Source organism: Chlamydotis macqueenii, chromosome 29 (genome assembly GCF_036417535.1).
Source record: "Chlamydotis macqueenii isolate bChlMac1 chromosome 29, bChlMac1.mat, whole genome shotgun sequence".
NCBI classification, from domain to species: Eukaryota; Metazoa; Chordata; class Aves; order Otidiformes; family Otididae; genus Chlamydotis; species Chlamydotis macqueenii.
The window spans coordinates 1,128,988-1,147,685 of NC_141584.1; the positions used below are offsets into that span (position 1 = coordinate 1,128,988).

At 70.6% G+C, this 18,698-nt stretch overlaps 2 protein-coding genes across 4 annotated transcripts; one reads left to right on the forward strand and one right to left on the reverse strand.

Moving 5' to 3' along the window:
- The first annotated feature begins 1,370 nt into the window (after window positions 1–1,370).
- PDE1B (phosphodiesterase 1B) lies at window positions 1,371–17,300 on the forward strand. Of its 3 annotated transcripts, none has more exons than XM_086768860.1 (17): window positions 1,371–1,471; window positions 1,938–2,073; window positions 8,071–8,184; window positions 8,613–8,798; window positions 9,642–9,708; window positions 11,237–11,353; window positions 11,445–11,585; window positions 11,986–12,086; window positions 12,921–13,046; window positions 13,141–13,242; window positions 13,337–13,457; window positions 14,134–14,215; window positions 14,307–14,433; window positions 14,579–14,715; window positions 15,934–16,047; window positions 16,135–17,006; window positions 17,197–17,300. In XM_086768860.1, exons 2-15 carry the CDS (start codon window positions 1,943–1,945, stop codon window positions 16,029–16,031), a joined length of 1,650 nt encoding a protein of 549 aa, XP_086624986.1. In that variant the 5' UTR covers window positions 1,371–1,471; window positions 1,938–1,942; the 3' UTR covers window positions 16,032–16,047; window positions 16,135–17,006; window positions 17,197–17,300. The 3 variants fall into 3 exon arrangements, with proteins under 3 accessions (XP_086624986.1, XP_086624985.1, XP_086624987.1); XM_086768859.1 differs by having other exon boundaries at window positions 16,135–17,088; window positions 17,167–17,278; XM_086768861.1 differs by lacking the exons at window positions 1,371–1,471; window positions 1,938–2,073; window positions 8,071–8,184 and adding an exon at window positions 8,451–8,492 and having other exon boundaries at window positions 16,135–17,088; window positions 17,167–17,278.
- Window positions 17,193–18,588, reverse strand: HNRNPA1 (heterogeneous nuclear ribonucleoprotein A1). Its single transcript, XM_086768868.1, has one exon. The coding sequence runs from the start codon at window positions 18,537–18,539 to the stop codon at window positions 17,193–17,195; it is 1,347 nt and encodes a 448-aa protein (XP_086624994.1). The 5' UTR covers window positions 18,540–18,588.
- Window positions 18,589–18,698: the final 110 nt, after the last annotated feature.

Here is an 18,698-nt window from a genome sequence, read left to right on the forward strand (position 1 = left end):
TCCTGACCCCGGCATCAGGGTGGGGGTCCCGCGGGTGCCCCCTGCACCCCGCACCGAAGCGAGGGACCCCCGTGGGGGGGGCACAGCCCCCCTTTTGGCGGCTAAACGGCTGCCACCCCAGGCAGCACCCATGGGTGCCAGCCGGCAAAGGCCGGGAGGTGACGCGGCCCACTGGGCAGGGACCTGGCTGAGCCGTGGGGGACGAGTGGGGGGCTCGGGGGTGGCACCCCGGGGAAAGGGGGGGTCCCCACCTGGCCCCCCGGTGCCGGCGCGGCGGCGGTGGGTGCTGCGCACACCTACGGCGTTACATAAAGGCTTATTAATATTCCCCGGGGGCTGTGGCTCAGCGCGTGCCGCGGGAGGTGGCGTGGGCGCTGCCGTGCCCCCCCCGGCTCGCTGGCACCCCGATATCCCCCCCCGTGGGTGCCCGGAGCCCCCGGGGCCCTCGGCTCCAGCTCCGGCACCCCGACGTTTCCCGGTGGGACTCGGACGGGATGAGGGGGCCACGGGGTGGGGGACAAGGCGCATGCGGGGCAGGGGTGCAGGGGGCCGTGGGGCAGGGATGGGGTCCCCGTGAACCCACGGGACGGGGTCCCCTCGAGCTGTGGCTGCTCCCAAATCCCCCCCCCACCTCCCCAGCCCAGGGGGGCGATGCCCTAATGGGTGAGAGGCCCAGCAGCCCCCCAGGTTTGGGTAGGTCCTACAATAAGTGGGGGGCCGCGCTGCCCTGCGGCCGGTGGGAGGCCGTGGCCCCCGGTGTCCCTGTCGCCGTCCTCGGTGAGGTGTGATGAGCGGCGCAGGTCTCGGCAGGGAGCGGGGCGGGGGGGGACCGGGGGGGGTGGCGGTGCCCCCCGCCCCAACCCCACTGCTGGGTGCTGACCCCCTGTGTGGCCCACGGGAGGCCACGGCCCCTGCGTGGGGGGCACCGGGGGCTCTGGCCCCTTCCCGGGCTGCCAAACCCACTGACACCCCCCCATAGCCCCATGGGGGTCCTGGGGCGCCCCTCCATGGGGGTCCTGGGGCACCTGCACCCCCCAGCCTCATAGGGGTCCTGGGGGCCCCCCCGGGGGTCCTGGCATACAACCCCTATAGCCCCATGGCGGCCCTGGGGGGCCTGCACCCCCCACCCCCACAGGGGTCCTGGGGGACCTCCCCCTCCTGTGGGGGTCCTGGGGCACCTCTCTCCCCACGGGGGGGTCCGGGGGCACCTGCCCCCCCTCTCAGCCCCATGAGGGGGGTCCCGGCACATCTGCCCCCCCCGTCCCCATCGCCCCGTGGGGGTCCCGGGGCACCGGCCCCCGGTACCGGAGCTGAGCGGGGCGGGGGGCTGGGCGGGCCCCGGTCCCCGCCCCCGCCCCCCCCCGCCCCTCCCCGCCCTCCCCGCCGGTGCCGGCTCGGGGAAAGTTGCCGCGAGCGCCGGTCGGTGGAGGCAGAGCCGGCGGTACCGGCTGCACCGGCCGAGCATCCCCGGGTAGGAGCGCGCAGCGTACCCGGTCCCCCCCCCCCCGGTTCTCCCCCCCCCTCGCTTCCCGCATGCCCGGTGCCCCCCATCCCGCGTTCCCCCATCATCTGCCCCCCATCTCCGTTCTTCCTCGTCCCGGTTCTCCTCCGTTCCGCTGGCCCCCGCCCCCGGTGCCCCCATCCCGCTCCTCCCCCATCCTTGGTGCCCCCCATCCTGCCGCCCCCCCCCCCCATCCCAGTTCTCCGCACCCCCGCTGCCCCCCATCCTCTGCCCCCACCCCCGGTGCCATCTTAGCTCCGCCGCCCGGGCCGGTGCTGCCTGCGCAGCCGCCGGGTACCGGAGAGCTGAAGCGGTTGGGGATGCGGTGGGGGGGCGGCGGGAGGGGGGGATGAGGCCGCTGCCGGGGCTGCTCGGCCCCGGTCCCCCGGGCCCCGGTACCCGTAACGGGGCTGAGGCCGCGTCCCCGCCGGCGCAGGGGCCATGGAGCCGCCGCGGAGCCTCCCGGGGCTGGAGCCCGGCCGCGAAGCGCTGGAGCCGGCCGGGGGCTGCCCGTCCCCGCTGGAGATCAGGTCCGCGCCCAGCAAGAAGATTTGGGTCAAGCTCCGGGCGCTGTGAGTGACCCCCCACCCCCGAACCGGGACCCTCGGAGCGGGAAACCCCACCCCCGAACCGGGACCCCCAAACCGGGACCCCCCACTCCCGAACCGGACCCCCCCACCCCCGAACCGGGACCCCCGAACCGGGACCCCTCACCCCCGAACCGGGACCCCCAAACCGGGACCCCCGACCCCCGAACCGGGACCCCCAAACAGGGAAACCCCACCCCCGAACTGGGACCCCCAAACCGGGACCCCCGAACCGGAACCCCTCACCCCCAAACCGGGACCCCCAAACAGGGAAACCCCACCTCCGAACTGGGAGCCCTCACCCCCAAACCAGGACCCCCAAACAGGGAAACCCCACCTCTGAACTGGGAGCCCTCACCCCCGAACTGGAATTCCCGAACCAAGACCCCTCACTCCTGAACCAGGACCCCTCACCCCTGAACCGGGACCCCCAAACAGGGAAACCCCACCCCCAAACTGGGAGCCCTCACCTCCGAATTGGAATCCCTGAACCGGGACCCCTCACCCCCAAACCGAGACCCCCTAACTGGGACCCCTCACCCCCAAACCGAGACCCTCGAACCGGGACCTCCCAGCCCCAAACTGGGACCCCCAAACCAGAACCCCCGAGCATCGCACCCCACCAAACCCCCTGACACCCCCATTTGGGGACCCCCCATCCTCCTCCTGTGCCCCCCCGCTCCAGGCAGGGCTCCTGGCACCTTTGGCTGCACCCTGGATCCCTCTGCCCCTGGGGACCCCCCGAGTGTCCCCCATCCCACGCACGTGCTTCCCCCCCACCCCCCCATGCAGGACCCCCCAGTCGCTCTGAGGACCCCTCTCCACCCATTGCACCCACCTCGAGGTGGGGGCACCGGGACCCCCTTGGGCTGGGGGCACCCGTAAGCCTGGGGTGGGGTCTGATGGGGGTCCTGGGTGGGGACCCCCGGCGCAGCCCCCAGCACCCCTCGCCCTGGGTGGCACCATGGGGTGGGCGAGGACTGGGGGTCCCCCCAACTCCGGCAGGGCAGAGCAGATGCCACCCTCCGGGAGGGGGTGCCACCCTCTGACACCCCGGGGTGCCGCCCAGGGCGAGGGGCTCTGGGTGGCCCCGGGGGCGCCACCCCCTCGCCCGCATGCAGATGTGCTCACGCGTGTGCGCGCGTGCCCCCTCGCGAACCCGCGGCACGTGCGCTCGTGCGGGTCCTCGTGCGGCGGGCGCAGGCGTGGGTGTGCAAGCGGGCGCGCGCAGCTGCACGCGCATGGGGTCGACCCGCACGTGGCGGCCGGCGAAGGCACGCTTGTGCACGCGTGCACGGCGCGGGTGTGACGGCGGGGACGAGGGCGGGAGCCGCGTGCCTGCGTTGCACGCGAGCCGCGCTGCTGGGGCGTGTTTCGCACGAGCCCGAGGCCGGGGCGTGAAACGCGGGTGCCGGAGCTCTCGACGCGCGCGCGCGCAAGCCTGAGTGTGCAACTGGCTGCGCGCGTTGCTGCGGGCGTGCGAGCGCCCGGCGGGAGCGTGCACACGCGTGCGCGGAGGTGCGTGCGAGCGCGCCCCGGAGCGGGGGCACCTGTGGCGCGTGTGCAGGCGAGCGTGCACGGATGTGCGCGTGCCAGATCCGGCGCACCGGGGAGCGCGTGCACCCGCAGGTGCGCGAGCGCGTGGGCTGCGCCGCGCTCCCGCTCCCCCCACCCCAGCGCCGCCTCCTCCCCCAAATCGCTGGCGGCCGCCCCCGCAGTGGGAGAGCGCGGGGGCCGGGGGGGTCCCTGCCTGCGCCCCCTCGGGCCCCCCCATCCCTGCCAGCGGCGAGGTGTCCCCGGGGTGCAGGATCCCGACCCCCCGAGGGGTGGGGTCACCCATGGGTGCGCGTGGGGCTGCGGCGTCCGTTCTGGGGGGTCCCCAGCGCTGGCTGACCCTGAACCCCGCCCCCGGTGCGGGGTGGCCGTGGGGACACTGGCACCGTTGTCCCCACGGCGGGCATGGGACACGGGTGGGGGGCTGGCAGCAGCGCGGGGCCGTGGGTGGTGACAGGCAGCCCGTGGGGACCGTGGGCGCGGGTGGCACCCGCCCCGCAGCGTGACGCAGCCCGACCCCCGCTCGGGGGTCCCAGCCCCGTCCGTGATGGGCGGGTGACGCAGGGGTCCCCCGTGGGCGGGGGTCCCGCGTGGGCGGGGGTCCCAGGGACGGGTGGTGGGGTGCGGGAAGGTGACAGCCACCTTCCCAAGGTCACATTCCCCGGCAGCTCGCCGGGCTCCGGAGCTCCGCGCTGGCTTTGAACGTGACGTCTGGCCGCCCCCCCCCCTCCAAACCCCCCCGGGCCCCCTCCCTCGCTCGCTGGCAGCCGACGTCACCGTCACCCCAAGGTGACGCGGTGGCTGGGGCCTGTGCGCGGGACGAGGCGCGGGCGCCCAACAGCCGCGCGTGCCCTTCGCGCGCGTGGGGGGGCTCGGGCGCCCCCCAGCACCTGCCCGTGGGCACACGCGTGTGCGCGGGTCGCCGTGCGCGTCAGGCTCACGGGGCGTGGGGGGACCTGGGTGGGACGCGGAGGGGGGGACCTGGGGGCGCTTTTGGGGCGTGAGCCCACTCCCCACTCGCGGTGCGGGTCCCCCCACGTGGGGCGGCGCCCGCTAATTAAAACAAATCGCAGTCATCGACCGTGGGACAGCAGCCCTCCCCCACCCCGCGCCCCCCAGCCCCGGGGACCCCGTGGCTTTGTCCCCCGCCGGAGTTTGGGTGGGGGGGGAGGGTCCCGCTGTCCCCACCCGTGCGACCGGGAACGCTGTCCCCACGCGGTCCCACGGCCTCGCTGGCCCCGGTGCTCCCAGCGTGGGACACGCGTGGCTGGTGTCACCCGCGTGGCCTTGCACGAGCGCGCGTGACCTCAGGCGGCCTTGCACGAGCGTGTGCAGGTCTGCGGGGGTCTCGCCCCCGCCTGACGGGTACCTCGCGCCCGCTGCCAGCTCTCGTTAGCGCTAACGAAGCGCAGGGCTGCCGGAGCAGCCGTCCGGAAGCTGCCGCTGCCGCGTCGCTCCCCCGGGGTTCGCACTCGAGGCTGCGACCCCGGTGACGTCCCCACGGCGGGGACGTGGGGTGACCGTGCCGGGGACACGGGGCGATGGCCGGCCGTGGGAGCAGCGTGGCGGGGGCTGGCCTGCGCCCCGGGACCGCGTGTCCCCGTCCCGTGGGACTGTCACTGCCTGCTGTCCCCCTCCCCGCGGCTGGGTTCCGGGGTCACCCCGAGGTGCCGCGACACGGGGACGGGTGCCGCCGGCCTTTGGGGTGCTGGTGGCAGTGACAGGGAGGCCTCAGGGAGAGGACAGGGTGGCCAAAGGGCTGAGCCAGGGGCTGGCACCCCCCCCACCCGTCCCCTTGCCCCAGCCCGTGCCAGCCCGTGCCAGCCGGCGTGCGAGCAAGGCGGCTGCAGCGGGAGACATGGCAGCGGGGGCGGCGTTTCCCCGGGCGGCCAGATGGGATTCCCCCTCCCCTCCCCTCCCCGCCGCCTCCGCGCCCCCCGCCACGGCAGACACACGGACACACAGACAGATGGCCGGGGGCCGGCCGGCTGCGGGCACACGCGTGTTCAGGCGTGTGTCAGACGGGGAGGGCTTACCCGAGGCGGGGGCTGGGGAGAGGAGCGTAGCTCTGTGCGCACGTGTGTGTTGGTGGAAAGGTGTGCACGTGTGCGCGTGTGTGGGCGCACGTGGTGCGTGTGTAGCTGTGCTGAGTGTGCATGTATGTGCTTGCACGCACTATATGCGTGCACTGGTGGGCAAGTGTGTGTGCGTGCACATGTACATATGTGTGCGTGCCTGTGTGCACACACCTCGCACGTGTGCTCAGGCGTGTGTGTGTGTGTACGCATGCACGTGTGCACACACATTGTACGTGTGCGTTCAGGCATGTGTGTGCGCACACGCACATGTGTGTGCACGCTTGCTCTGGGTGCTGTCCCTGCCCAAACCTGTTCCCCTGCTGCCCCAGGGCCCCCTCCCGCCAGGGCGCTGCCGTGTCCCTGTGTCCCCGTGTCCTGTGTGGGTGTCACAAGGCAGTGGGGTGGTGCTGCTGGGCTCCTGTCCCCCCCCGTGGGTGCCAGCACCGCCCCCCCCGTGGCAGAGCCGGTGACACTGGGTCTCTGGGGACCCCTGCCCCCTTGGCACCCGGCGCAGGGGGGGGAACTGAGGCACGGTGGGGAGGGGGTACTGAGCACCCTGACTCCACTGTGGGTCCCCAGGGTGCAAAGCCCCCCTGCTTGGGGTCTGCCCCCCCCCGCCCTGTGTTTGTCCCCGTCCCCCGGGACGTCCCGGCTGCCACTGTGGCCGCGCTGACCCCACGGGCTGGTGGGGACTTTGTCCCCAGTGTCACCAGTGCTCTGCAAAGGGTGACGCAATGGGGACAGGGTGGCCCCCGGGCTCGGGGTGCCAGGAGGAGCCCTGTGGCATTTTGGGCATCTCTGGTGTAGGGGACACACACACACACCTGCCACCCCCTGCCCGGTTCCCAGAGCGGGGTTGCCCCGTTCCCAGTGCTGGGTGCTGAGCTCTGGGTGCAGGATGAGCTGTGGGCGCTGATGTCTGGGTGCAGGGTGCAGGATGAGCCCTGGGTGCTGGGTACCAGATGCAGGATGCGCTCAGGGTGCAGGATGAGCTGTGGGTGCAGGGGGCACTTAGGGTGCTGGCTGCTGAGTACCAGGTGCAGGATGCGCTCTGGGTGCTGGATGCTGAGCTCTGGGTGCAGGGTGCAGGATGAGCTCTGGGTGCTTGATGCTGAACTTTGGGTGCAGGATGAGCCCTGGGTGCTGGGTACCAGATGCGGAATTCTGGCTGCTGGGTACCAGGTGCAGGATGCGCTGAGGGTGCTGGGTGCGCTGAGGGTGCTGGGTACCAGGTGCAGGATGCGCTGAGGGTGCTGGGTGCGCTGAGGGTGCTGGGTACCAGGTGCAGGATGCGCTTAGGGTGCTGGGTGCGCTCAGGGTGCTGGGTACCAGGTGCAGGATGCGCTCAGGGTGCTGGGTGCGCTCAGGGTGCTGGGTACCAGGTGCAGGATGCGCTCAGGGTGCTGGGTGCGCTCAGGGTGCTGGGTGCGCTCAGGGTGCTGGGTACCAGGTGCAGGATGCGCTCAGGGTGCAGGATGAGCCCTGGGTGCTGGGTACCAGGTGCGGGATGCGCTCAGGGTGCAGGACGAGCTCTGGGTGCTGGGTGCCAGGTGCAGGATGCGCTCAGGGTGCAGGATGCGCTCAGGGTGCTGGGTGCGCTCAGGGTGCTGGGTGCCAGGTGCAGGATGCGCTCAGGGTGCTGGGTGCGCTGAGGGTGCTGGGTACCAGGTGCAGGATGCGCTCAGGGTGCTGGGTGCGCTCAGGGTGCTGGGTGCCATGTGCGGGATGCGCTCAGGGTGCAGGATGCGCTCAGGGTGCTGGGTACCAGGTGCAGGATGCGCTCAGGGTGCAGGACGAGCCCTGGGTGCTGGGTACCAGGTGCAGGATGCGCTCAGGGTGCAGGATGAGCCCTGGGTGCTGGGTACCAGGTGCGGGATGCGCTCAGGGTGCAGGATGCGCTCAGGGTGCAGGATGAGCCCTGGGTGCTGGGTACCAGGTGCGGGATGCGCTCAGGGTGCTGGGTGCGCTCAGGGTGCTGGGTGCGCTCAGGGTGCTGGGTACCAGGTGCGGGATGCGCTCAGGGTGCAGGATGAGCCCTGGGTGCTGGGTACCAGGTGCGGGGTGCGCTCAGGGTGCTGGGTGCGCTCAGGGTGCAGGACGACCCCCGGGTGCCGGCCGTGCTCCGGACGCGGGGCGCTGGGTCCCGCGTGTCCCGCAGGTGCCGGCTGCCCCCCGCACCCCCCAGCCCCTCCCCACCCCTCCCCGCACCATCACCCTCGGCCGCTCCCCCTCCCGCCCCGACGCCTGCGCGCCTCCGGGCGCTGCCCACGCGTGTCAAGGCGTGTGCGCGGGGGCGGGGGGGGGGGGGGGAGGCCGGGGGGCGCTGACCCCGCACCCCCCCGCCCCGCAGGCTGCGGTACCTGGTGAAGCAGCTGGAGGCGGGCGAGGTGAGCGTGGAGGAGCTGAAGCGGAACCTGGAGTACGCGGCCTCGCTGCTGGAGGCCGTCTGCATCGACGAGACCAGGTGCGGGGGGGGGGGGGGACGGGACCCCCGGGGTGGGGAGGGGGTCGGGGTGGGGGGGGCACACGCACGGCGTGCGGGAGTTGGGGGGGGGTGACACCCTGGAACCCGGAGTACGCGGCCTCGCTGCTGGAGGCCGTCTGCATCGACGAGACCAGGTGCGGGGGGGGGGGGACGGGACCCCCGGGGTGGGGAGGGGGTCGGGGTGGGGGGGGCACACGCACGGCGTGCGGGAGTTGGGGGGGGGTGACACCCTGGAACCCGGAGTACGCGGCCTCGCTGCTGGAGGCCGTCTGCATCGACGAGACCAGGTGCGGGGGGGGGGGACGGGACCCCCGGGGTGGGGAGGGGGTCGGGGTGGGGGGGGCACACGCACACGCACGGCGTGCGGGAGTTGGTGGGGGCGGTGACACCCGTGCCGTCCCCCGCAGGCAGATGCTGGACACGGAGGACGAGCTGCGGGAGATGGGCTCGGACGCGGCCGTGCCCTCCGAGGTGCGGGACTGGCTGGCGGCCACCTTCACGCAGCAGGCGCGGGCCAAGGGGCGCCGGGCGGAGGAGAAGCCCAAATTCCGCAGCATCGTCCACGCCGTCCAGGCCGGCATCTTCGTGGAGAGGTGGGTGCTGGGTGGCACCCGGGATGGGGTGGGGGCACGGCAGGGAGGGAGATGAGGGGTGCGAGCGAGGTTCCCGGCTGGCCCGTGGCACCCGGGGGCTGGCCCCAAAACCCCGGGGGGGTGTCCTGGAGCACCCGGAGACCGTCCCCCAAAGCTTGGTGGGTTCCTGAGCACACAGGTGGGTCCCCAACTACCCGGGATGTCCCCAAAACCCAGGTGGCTTCCCGAGCACCCAGGGGTTGTCCCCAGCACCCAGGTTTGTCCCTGAGGACCCAGGTGGGTCCCCGAGCACCTGGGAAGTCCCCAAAACCCAGGTGGGTCCCCAACACCCAGGTGTGTCCCCAAGTAACTGGGATTGTCCCCAACACCCAAGTGGATCCCCGAGCACCCAGGTGGGTCCCCAAGTGCCTGTCCCCAAAACCCAGGTGGGTCCCCGAGCACCCAGGGGTTGTCCCCAAAACTCAGGTGGGTCCCCAAGTGCCTGGGATTGTTCCCAGCACCCAGAGACTGTCCCCAAAACCCAGGTGGGTCCCCAAGTGCCTGGGATTGTCCCCAAGCACCCAAGTGGGTCCTCAAGCACCCAGAGGTTGTCCCCAAAACCCAGGTGGGTCCCCCAGCACCCAGAGGTTGTCCCCAAAACCCAGGTGGGTCCCCCAGCACCCAGGGGTTGTCCCTGTGACCCACCTGGGTCCCCACATGTCCCCCAGCACCCAGGTGGGTCCCCAAGCACTCGGGCTGTCCCCTGGCACCCAGGGTCTGTCCCTGAGCACCCCGGTGGGTCCCCCAGCACCCAGCTCTGTCCCCCAGCACCCACCTCAGCCCCGACCCCCCCCACCCTTGCAGGATGTTTCGCCGGACGTACACGGCCGTGGGGCCCAGCTACTCCACCTCCGTCCTGAACTGCCTGAAGGTACCGTGGGGTGCGGGGGGTTGCGGGGGGGTCACCCCAACACCCCGTGGGCCCCCGGCCCCGGCCTGGCAGCGTGGGCGCACGGCTGCCCCCTCCACCCCGCCGGCTCCGTCGGATGTGGGATGGGGGAGATGGTGCTCAGCGCTGCTGGGCGTGGGTGGGCGTCGCTGGGATTCGCTGGGCACCACTGGGGATCGCCTGGCATCGCTGGGATTAACTGGGCGTCACTGGGGATCGCCTGGCATCACTGGGATTCACTGGGCGTCACTGGGGATCGCCTGGCATCACTGGGATTAACTGGGCGTCACTGGGGATTGCCTGGCATCGCTGGGATTCACTGGGCATCACTGGGGATCGCCTGGCATCACTGGGATTAACTGGGCGTCACTGGGGATCGCCTGGCGTCACTGGGATTAACTGGGCGTCACTGGGGATCGCCTGGCATCGCTGGGATACACTGGGCGTCACTGGGGATCGCCTGGCATCGCTGGGATTCACTGGGCATCACTGGGGATCGCCTGGCATCGCTGGGATTAACTGGGCGTCACTGGGGATCGCCTGGCGTCACTGGGATTAACTGGGCACCACTGGGGATTGCCTGGCATCACTGGGATTCACTGGGCACCACTGGGGATTGCCTGGCATCACTGGGATTAACTGGGCGTCACTGGGGATTGCCTGGCATCACTGGGATTCACTGGGCGTCACTGGGGATCGCCTGGCGTCACTGGGATTAACTGGGCGTCACTGGGGATTGCCTGGCATCACTGGGATTAACTGGGCATCACTGGGGATTGCCTGGCATCACTGGGATTCACTGGGCGTCACTGGGGATCGCCTGGCGTCACTGGGATTAACTGGGCACCACTGGGGATCGCCTGGCATCGCTGGGATTAACTGGGCGTCACTGGGGATCGCCTGGCATCGCTGGGATTCACTGGGCGTCACTGGGGAACGCTGGGCATCACAGGGCATCACTGGGGATTGCGTGGCAGTGCTGGGATTCACTGGCCATCACTGGGGATTGCGTGGAAGTGCTGGGATTAACTGGGCGTCACTGGGGATCGCCTGGCATCGCTGGGATTCACTGGGCATCACTGGGGATTGCCTGGCATCACTGGGATTCACTGGGCGTCACTGGGGAACGCTGGGCATCACAGGGCATCACTGGGGATTGCGTGGCAGTGCTGGGATTCACTGGGCATTGCTGGACGTGGCTGGGGATTGCCTGGCACCACTGGGATTCACTGGGCATCACTGGGATCGCTGGGCACCACAAGGATGTCCTGGCACGGCCGGCCATCCCTGGGCTTCGCTGGGCGTGACTGGGCATCGTCTGGAATCGCTGGGCTTCACTGGGAATCGCTGGGCATCACTGGGATTCACGGGGCTTCAGTGGGAATTGCTGGGCATCACTGGGGATTTCTGGAGTCACTGGGATTCACTGGGCACGGCCGGGCACGGCCGGGTGTCGCCGGGCGCTGGACGTGCCGCGGCGCGGGGGTAACGCCCCCCCGTCTCCCCCCAGAGCCTCGACCTGTGGTGCTTCGATGTCTTCGCGCTGAACCGGGTGACGGAGGATCACGCCCTGAGGACCATCGTCTTCGAGCTCTTCACCCGACACAACCTCAACAGCCGCTTCAAGGTGCGCCTGCACCCCTGGGTGCCCCCGGGGCGCGTGCCGGTGGCTTTGCACGCGCGAGTGCACCCCACGAGTGCGTGCGCCCGTGCCCCAGATCCCCGCCGTCTTCCTGACGACGCTGCTGGACGCGCTGGAGGCCGGCTACGGGAAGTACCGCAACCCCTACCACAACCAGATCCACGCCGCCGACGTCACCCAGACCGTCCACTGCTTCCTGCTCCGCACCGGCATGCTGGTACGGGGGGCGTGGGGGGGCCCACGGGGGTCCCACGGGGGTCCCGGGCCGCGTCTGGACCCGGCGCTGGTCCGGCTGGTCCAGGTGATGCTTGTTGCCACGGAAACAGCACCACCTAGCGACGGCGCTGTCGCCATGGAAACGGCGCCGGGATGATGGGGAGGACGGGGTGACCTCCGGCTTGAGGGGGACGCGTGGGCACGCGTGGAGTGATGCCGGGCACACACGTGCACCCTGTCGTCCCCGCATGGCTGTCACGCTCGTCACTGCACGCGCACACCCGTGGCGCGCGTCACACGTGTGCAGTCGCACGCAGCAGTGCAAACACGCGCGCAGGGGACCCCGCACCCGTTCGGCACCCAGCGCCCGTCCCTGTCCCCTGACGCCCGCGTCCCCTCAGCACTACCTGACGGAGATCGAGGTCCTGGCCATCATCTTCGCCGCCGCCATCCACGACTACGAGCACACGGGCACCACCAACAGCTTCCACATCCAGACCAAGTGAGCGCGGGCGGCACGGCACGGCACGGCACGGCACGGCACGGCATGGCACGGGCAGAGCAGGCAGGGCTGGGGACCTGCCGTGGGGACACGTGGGACGCTGGGGGGCATGGAAAGGGCTGAGTGGCACCCTGGGGACACCCGGGGCCACCGATACAGCTGGGATACAGATGTGCTGGCACCCTGGGGACACGCGGGGCCACCGATACAGCTGGGATACAGATGTGCTGGCACCCTGGGGACACCCGGGGCCACCGATACAGCTGGGATACAGATGTGCTGGCACCCTGGGGACACCTGGGGCCACTGATATGGTCAGGATACAGATGTGCTGGCACCCTAGGAACACCTGGGGACACCGATACAGCTGGGATACAGATGTGCTGGCACCCTGGGGACACCTGGGGCCACTGATACAGCTGGGATACAGATGTGCTGGCACCCTGGGGACACCCGGGGCCACGGATACAGCTGGGATATAGATGTGCTGGCACCCTGGGGACACCTGGGGACACCGATACAGCTGGGATACAGATGTGCTGGCACCCTGGGGACACCCAGAGCCTCTGATACAGGCAGGATACAGATGTGCTGGCACCTTGGGGACACCCGGGGCCACCAATACAGCTGGGATACAGATGTGCTGGCACCCTGGGGACACCCGGGGCCACCAATACAGCTGGGATACAGATGTGCTGGCACCCTGGGGACACCCGGGGCCTCTGATACAGGCAGGATACAGATGTGCTGGCACCCTGGGGACATCCCTCTCCCCGGGGGGGGCTCAGCCTGCCTGCCACCATGCCAGGGTCCCACGGTCCCCTGCGTCCCCAGGTCGGACTGTGCCATCCTGTACAACGACCGCTCGGTGCTGGAGAACCACCACATCAGCGCCGTCTTCCGCATGATGCAGGACGACGAGATGAACATCTTCGTCAACCTCACCAAGGACGAGTTTGTGTAAGGTCCCCGTCCCCGTCCTCGGGGCTGTCCCCAGCCGGGACGCGGGGCCCTGACGGCGTTTCCCCCCACCCCTCCTTTCCCCGGGGCGCAGGGAGCTGCGGGCGCTGGTGATCGAGATGGTCCTGGCCACCGACATGTCCTGCCACTTCCAGCAGGTGAAGTCCATGAAGACGTCGCTGCAGCAGCTGGAGCGGTGAGCGCGGGGCGGGGGAAGTTCCCGGCGGCGCGGAGGGGGACGTGGTTTTGGGGACAAACCTCATTGATGGGTTGGGTGGTCCCTTCCCCAGGATCGATAAGTCCAAGGTGCTGTCGCTGCTGCTGCACGCGGCCGACATCAGCCACCCCACCAAGCAGTGGGCGGTGCACAGCCGCTGGACCAGAGCCCTGATGGAGGAGTTCTTCAGGCAGGTAGGGCACCCGTGGCCCTGGGGACGGGTGGGACACGGGGACCACCCTATGGGGATACAGCACCCGTGGGGACACATCTCCCATGGGGACACATCTCCCATGGGAACACATCTCCCTTGAGGGCACATCTCCCATGGGAACACATCTCCCTTGAGGGCACATCACCCCTTTGAGGGCACATCTTCCATGGGGACACATCACCCCATGGGTGACACATGTCCTTTGGGGACACATCACCCCTTTAAGGGCACATCACCCCTTTGGGGACACATCTTCCATGGGCACACATCACCCCGTGGGTGACACATCTTCCATGGGCACACATCACCCCGTGGGTGACACATCTTCCATGGGGACTCATCACCTTGGGGGACACATCTCCCTTGGGGGCACATCTTCCATGGGGGCTCATCACCTCGGGGGACACATCTCCCTTGGGGACACATCACCCCTTTGGGGACACATCTTCCATGGGCACACATCACCCCGTGGGTGACACATCTTCCATGGGGACTCATCACCTCGGGGGACACATCTCCCTTGGGGACACATCACCCCTTTGGGGACACATCTTCCATGGGCACACATCACCCCATGGGTGACACATCTCCCTTGGGGACACATCACCTCGAGGGGACACATCTCCCTTGGAGACACACCTCCCTTGCCTTGCCAGGGGGACAAGGAGGCCGAGCTGGGGCTGCCCTTCTCGCCCCTCTGCGACCGCACCTCCACGCTGGTGGCCCAGTCCCAGATCGGTGAGTGGCGGTGGGTCCCCGTCCCCGCCCCGTCCCCTCCGTTGGTGAGCGGCACTGTCCCCACGGACGCCGCGTCGCTTCCTCACCGCAGGCTTCATCGACTTCATCGTGGAGCCCACCTTCTCGGTGCTGACCGACGTGGCCGAGAAGATGGTGTTGCCCCCCGTGGAGGATGGCACCAAGGCCAAGGGCAACCCGGTGGCCAGCCAGCAGGCCAGGTGGGCTCAGCCGCGCCGCCCTGCCTCAGTTTCCCCTTCCTCGCGGGGAGGCGGCTTCGGGGTGTGGGCGGAGGGGGGCACCCGCTGATTTTGGGAGGCGGCGGCGGTGGCTCTGCCCCGCTCCCAGCCGTCCCCGTCCCCGCAGCTCGCAGTGGCGGCAGCAGTCCCTGGATGAGCACCTGGAGCTGGGGGACATCAAAGCCGACCTGGCCGGCTTCCGCTCCACCTGGGCCAAGTACATCCAGGAGAACAAGCAGAAGTGGAAGGAGCGGGCGGCTAGCGGTAGGCGACGGCCACCGGATTGGGGACGGGGACGGGGACCAGCCCGGGGATGGGGACCGGGCCGGGGAGGTGGCCCGAGCGTGAGGCAGGTGGCCACCAGACCTGGGTGGGGATGAGTTGGGGGATCTCACCCCGCGGGTGGCTGGAGTGACCCCGCGTCCCTGGGGTGGGGATGAGTTGGGGGGGTCTCAGCCCGCGGGTGGCTGGAGTGACCCCGTGTCCCTGGGGTGGGGATGAGTTGGGAGGGGTCTCAGCCCGCGGGTGGCTGGAGTGACCCCGTGTCCCTGGGGTGGGGATGAGTTGGGGGGGTCTCAGCCCGCGGGTGGCTGGAGTGACCCCGTGTCCCTGGGGTGGGGATGAGTTGGGGGGGGTCTCACCCCGTGGGTGGCTGGAGTGACCCCGCGTCCCTGGGCTGGGGATGAGTTGGGGGGGTCTCACCCCGCGGGTGGCTGGAGTGACCCCGCGTCCCCGGGGTGGGGATGAGTTGGGGGGTCTCACCCCGCGGGTGGCTGGAGTGACCCCGCGTCCCCGGGGTGGGGATGAGTTGGGGGGGGTCTCAGCCCCGTGGGTGGCTGGAGTGACCCCGCGTCCCCGGGGTGGGGATGAGTTGGGGGGTCTCACCCCGCGGGTGGCTGGAGTGACCCCGCGTCCCCAGGGTGGGGATGAGTTGGGGGGGGTCTCAGCCCCGTGGGTGGCTGGAGTGACCCCGCGTCCCCGGGGTGGGGATGAGTTGGGGGGGGTCTCAGCCCCGTGGGTGGCTGGAGTGACCCCGCGTCCCTGGGGTGGGGATGAGTTGGGGGGTCTCACCCCGCGGGTGGCTGGAGTGACCCCGCGTCCCTGGGCTGGGGATGAGTTGGGGGGGGTCTCAGCCCCGTGGGTGGCTGGAGTGACCCCGCGTCCCTGGGGTGGGGATGAGTTGGGGGGTCTCACCCCGTGGGTGGCTGGAGTGACCCCGCGTCCCTGGGCTGGGGATGAGTTGGGGGGGGTCTCAGCCCCGTGGGTGGCTGGAGTGACCCCGCGTCCCTGGGGTGGGGATGAGTTGGGGGGGGTCTCACCCCGTGGGTGGCTGGAGTGACCCCGCGTCCCTGGGGTGGGGATGAGTTGGGGGGGGTCTCACCCCGTGGGTGGCTGGAGTGACCCCGCGTCCCTGGGGTGGGGATGAGTTGGGGGGGGTCTCAGCCCTGCGGGTGGCTGGAGTGACCCCGCGTCCCACCGCAGGCATCACCAACCAGGCGTCCGTGGAGGAGCCGTCTCCCTGCGAGGAGCGGCCGCCTGCGCCGCCCAGCCGGCACAGCCAGAACGGGGACGTGGAATAGCGCCGGGAGCAGAGAGGTGGGCGCGGGGGCACGCGGGGGGGGCGACTTGGGCTGGCGGATCGGTGGCCTGGCCGTGACTGTCCTCCCCCCACCCCCATGGCAGGTCCTCGCCCGGCCGTGTGACGCCGTCTCGCCCAAAGTCTTCGACGCCATCGCGTTCCGCACCATTCGCAGGGAAGGAGCCACCCGGGCCCGCACGCGGACTCGCGCCGACGCCGGGAGCACCCCCGGGGCCGGCCCCCCGGCAGCCCCCCGGCTCCGGCCGCCCGTGCCAAGCCGGCCGCCCAGCCGCGTGGCCTCGGGCGACGGTGACGCCGACCCTCTCACTGCCACGCCAGCGGCTGCCCGGCCACCCCCGTGCCGGGTTTGGTCCTTATGGCTTTTTAACGAAAAAAGCTGCTTTGCGCCCCGCCGGGGAGCTGGGTGCTGGGGACCACGACGGTGGCGCTGGGGACAGCGGGGGACCGAGGGGCCGTGTGGGATGCGCTGTCGCCCCAAAAGCCGCTGCCATCCCCTCTGCTGGGTCTGTCCGGTGACGCGGCAATGGGTGGCCCCTCATGTCCCCCCGCGCCGTCCCCATCCCGCCCCCAGCATCCCCGTCCCAGGATACGCAGCTCAGTGTCACCCTGGGCTGGGGACGTGTCCCTAAGGGGCCTGTCCCCAACTCTGCTGGCCCCAAGGGCGCCTCGGGGAGGGGGGTCTCCTTGGGGTCCTGCCCCGCGCGGTGTGGGTGCGGGGGGCAGCGGGGTGGGGAGGGGGCAGCGCGTGCGGGGCTGGAGCAGCGGCGGGAGGGCAGGATCGGGCCCTGAAGGGGCAGTGCCAGCTCCAGCCGTGCCAGCAGCCCCCAGCTCCAGGTTGCCTCCGACACCGCCTGGCTCCGGCGTGCCTCCAGCATCCTCCGGCTCCAGCATGTCCCCAAGACCCCCCCCCCCCCCCGCCGGCTTCCTCCGGCATCCCGGCTCCGGCGTGCCTCGAGTATCCTCTGGCATTCCAGCACTGGTGTGCCCTGAGCATCCTTCAGCATTCCGGCTCCTGGTGTGCCTCGAGCATCTTCCAGGTCCCAGCATCCCAGTTCCAGCATGCTTCACGCATCCTCTGGCATTCCAGCTCCTGGTGTGCCTCGAGCATCTTCCAGCTCCAGCATCCCAGCTCCGGCATGCCTCAGGCATCTTCCAGCTCCAGCATCATCCTGCTCCAGCATCCCAGTTCCAGTGTGCCTCGAGCATCCTCCGGCATCCCGGCACTGGTGTGCCCTGAGCATCTTCCAGCTCCAGCATAATCCAGCTCCAGCATCCCAGTTCCAGCGTGCCTCGAGCATCTTCTGGCATCCCGGCACTGGTGTGCCCTGAGCATCCTCCGGCGTCCCGGCTCCCGGCGTGCCTCAAGCATCATCCTGTTCCAGCATCCCAGTTCCAGTGTGCCTTGAGCATCCTCTGGCATCCCGGCACTGGTGTGCCCTGAGCATCTTCCAGCTCCAGCATAATCCAGCTCCAGCATCCCAGTTCCAGCGTGCCTCGAGCATCCTCCAGCATCCTGGCACTGGTGTGCCCTGAGCATCCTCTGGCATCCCGGCTCCCGGTGTCCCTCCAGCATCCTCCAGCTCCAGCATCCCGGCTCCAGCCGCCCTGTCCCGCTGCATCCGTCGCCCAGCGCCTGGCCCCTCTGTGTTTGTACTTTTCTACCCTGCGGTACCGCGCTGTGTCCCCAGCCCCGGCCACCGCTGGCACCATGTCCCCGGCTCCGGTCACCGCTGGCACTGCGTCCCCAGCTCCGGTCACCACTGGCACAGTGTCCCCAGCCCCGGCCACCGCTGGCACCATGTCCCCGGCTCCGGTCACCGCTGGCACAGTGTCCCCAGCTCCGGCCACCGCTGGCACAGTGTCCCCAGCCCTGGCCACCGCTGGCACCATGTCCCCGGCTCCGGTCACCGCTGGCACAGTGTCCCCAGCCCCGGCCACCGCTGGCACCATGTCCCCGGCTCCGGTCACCGCTGGCACAGTGTCCCCAGCCCCGGCCACCGCTGGCACAGTGTCCCCAGCCCTGGCCACCGTTGGCACCATGTCCCCGGCTCCGGTCACCGCTGGCACAGTGTCCCCAGCCCTGGCCACCGCTGGCACCATGTCCCCGGCTCCGGTCACCGCTGGCGCCGCATCCCCAGCCCTGGCCACCGCTGGCACCATGTCCCCGGCTCCGGTCACCGCTGGCGCCGCATCCCCAGCCCTGGCCACCGCTGGCACCATGTCCCCGGCTCCGGTCACCGCTGGCACCATGTCCCCAGCCCTGGCCACCGCTGGCACCATGTCCCCAGCTCCGGTCACCGCTGGCACCATGTCCCCAGCCCTGGCCACCGCTGGCACCGCGTCCCCAGCTCCGGTCACCGCTGGCACAGTGTCCCCAGCTCCGGCCACCGCTGGCACAGTGTCCCCAGCCCTGGCCACCGCTGGCACCGCGTCCCCAGCTCCGGTCACCGCTGGCACAGCTGCACCTCGCGCCCACCCACACACGCATGTGTAATGAAGCGCCGCCGCTAACGAGCAATTAATAAATCATACGCCGCCACCAGCGCGCCTCTCGCGTCTCAGGGACCTGGTTTGACCCCCGGGGGGGGGGGACGGGGGGTCCCAGCCAGACCCTGGGGGGAGCTGAAGCGCGAGGGGGGGTCCGCGA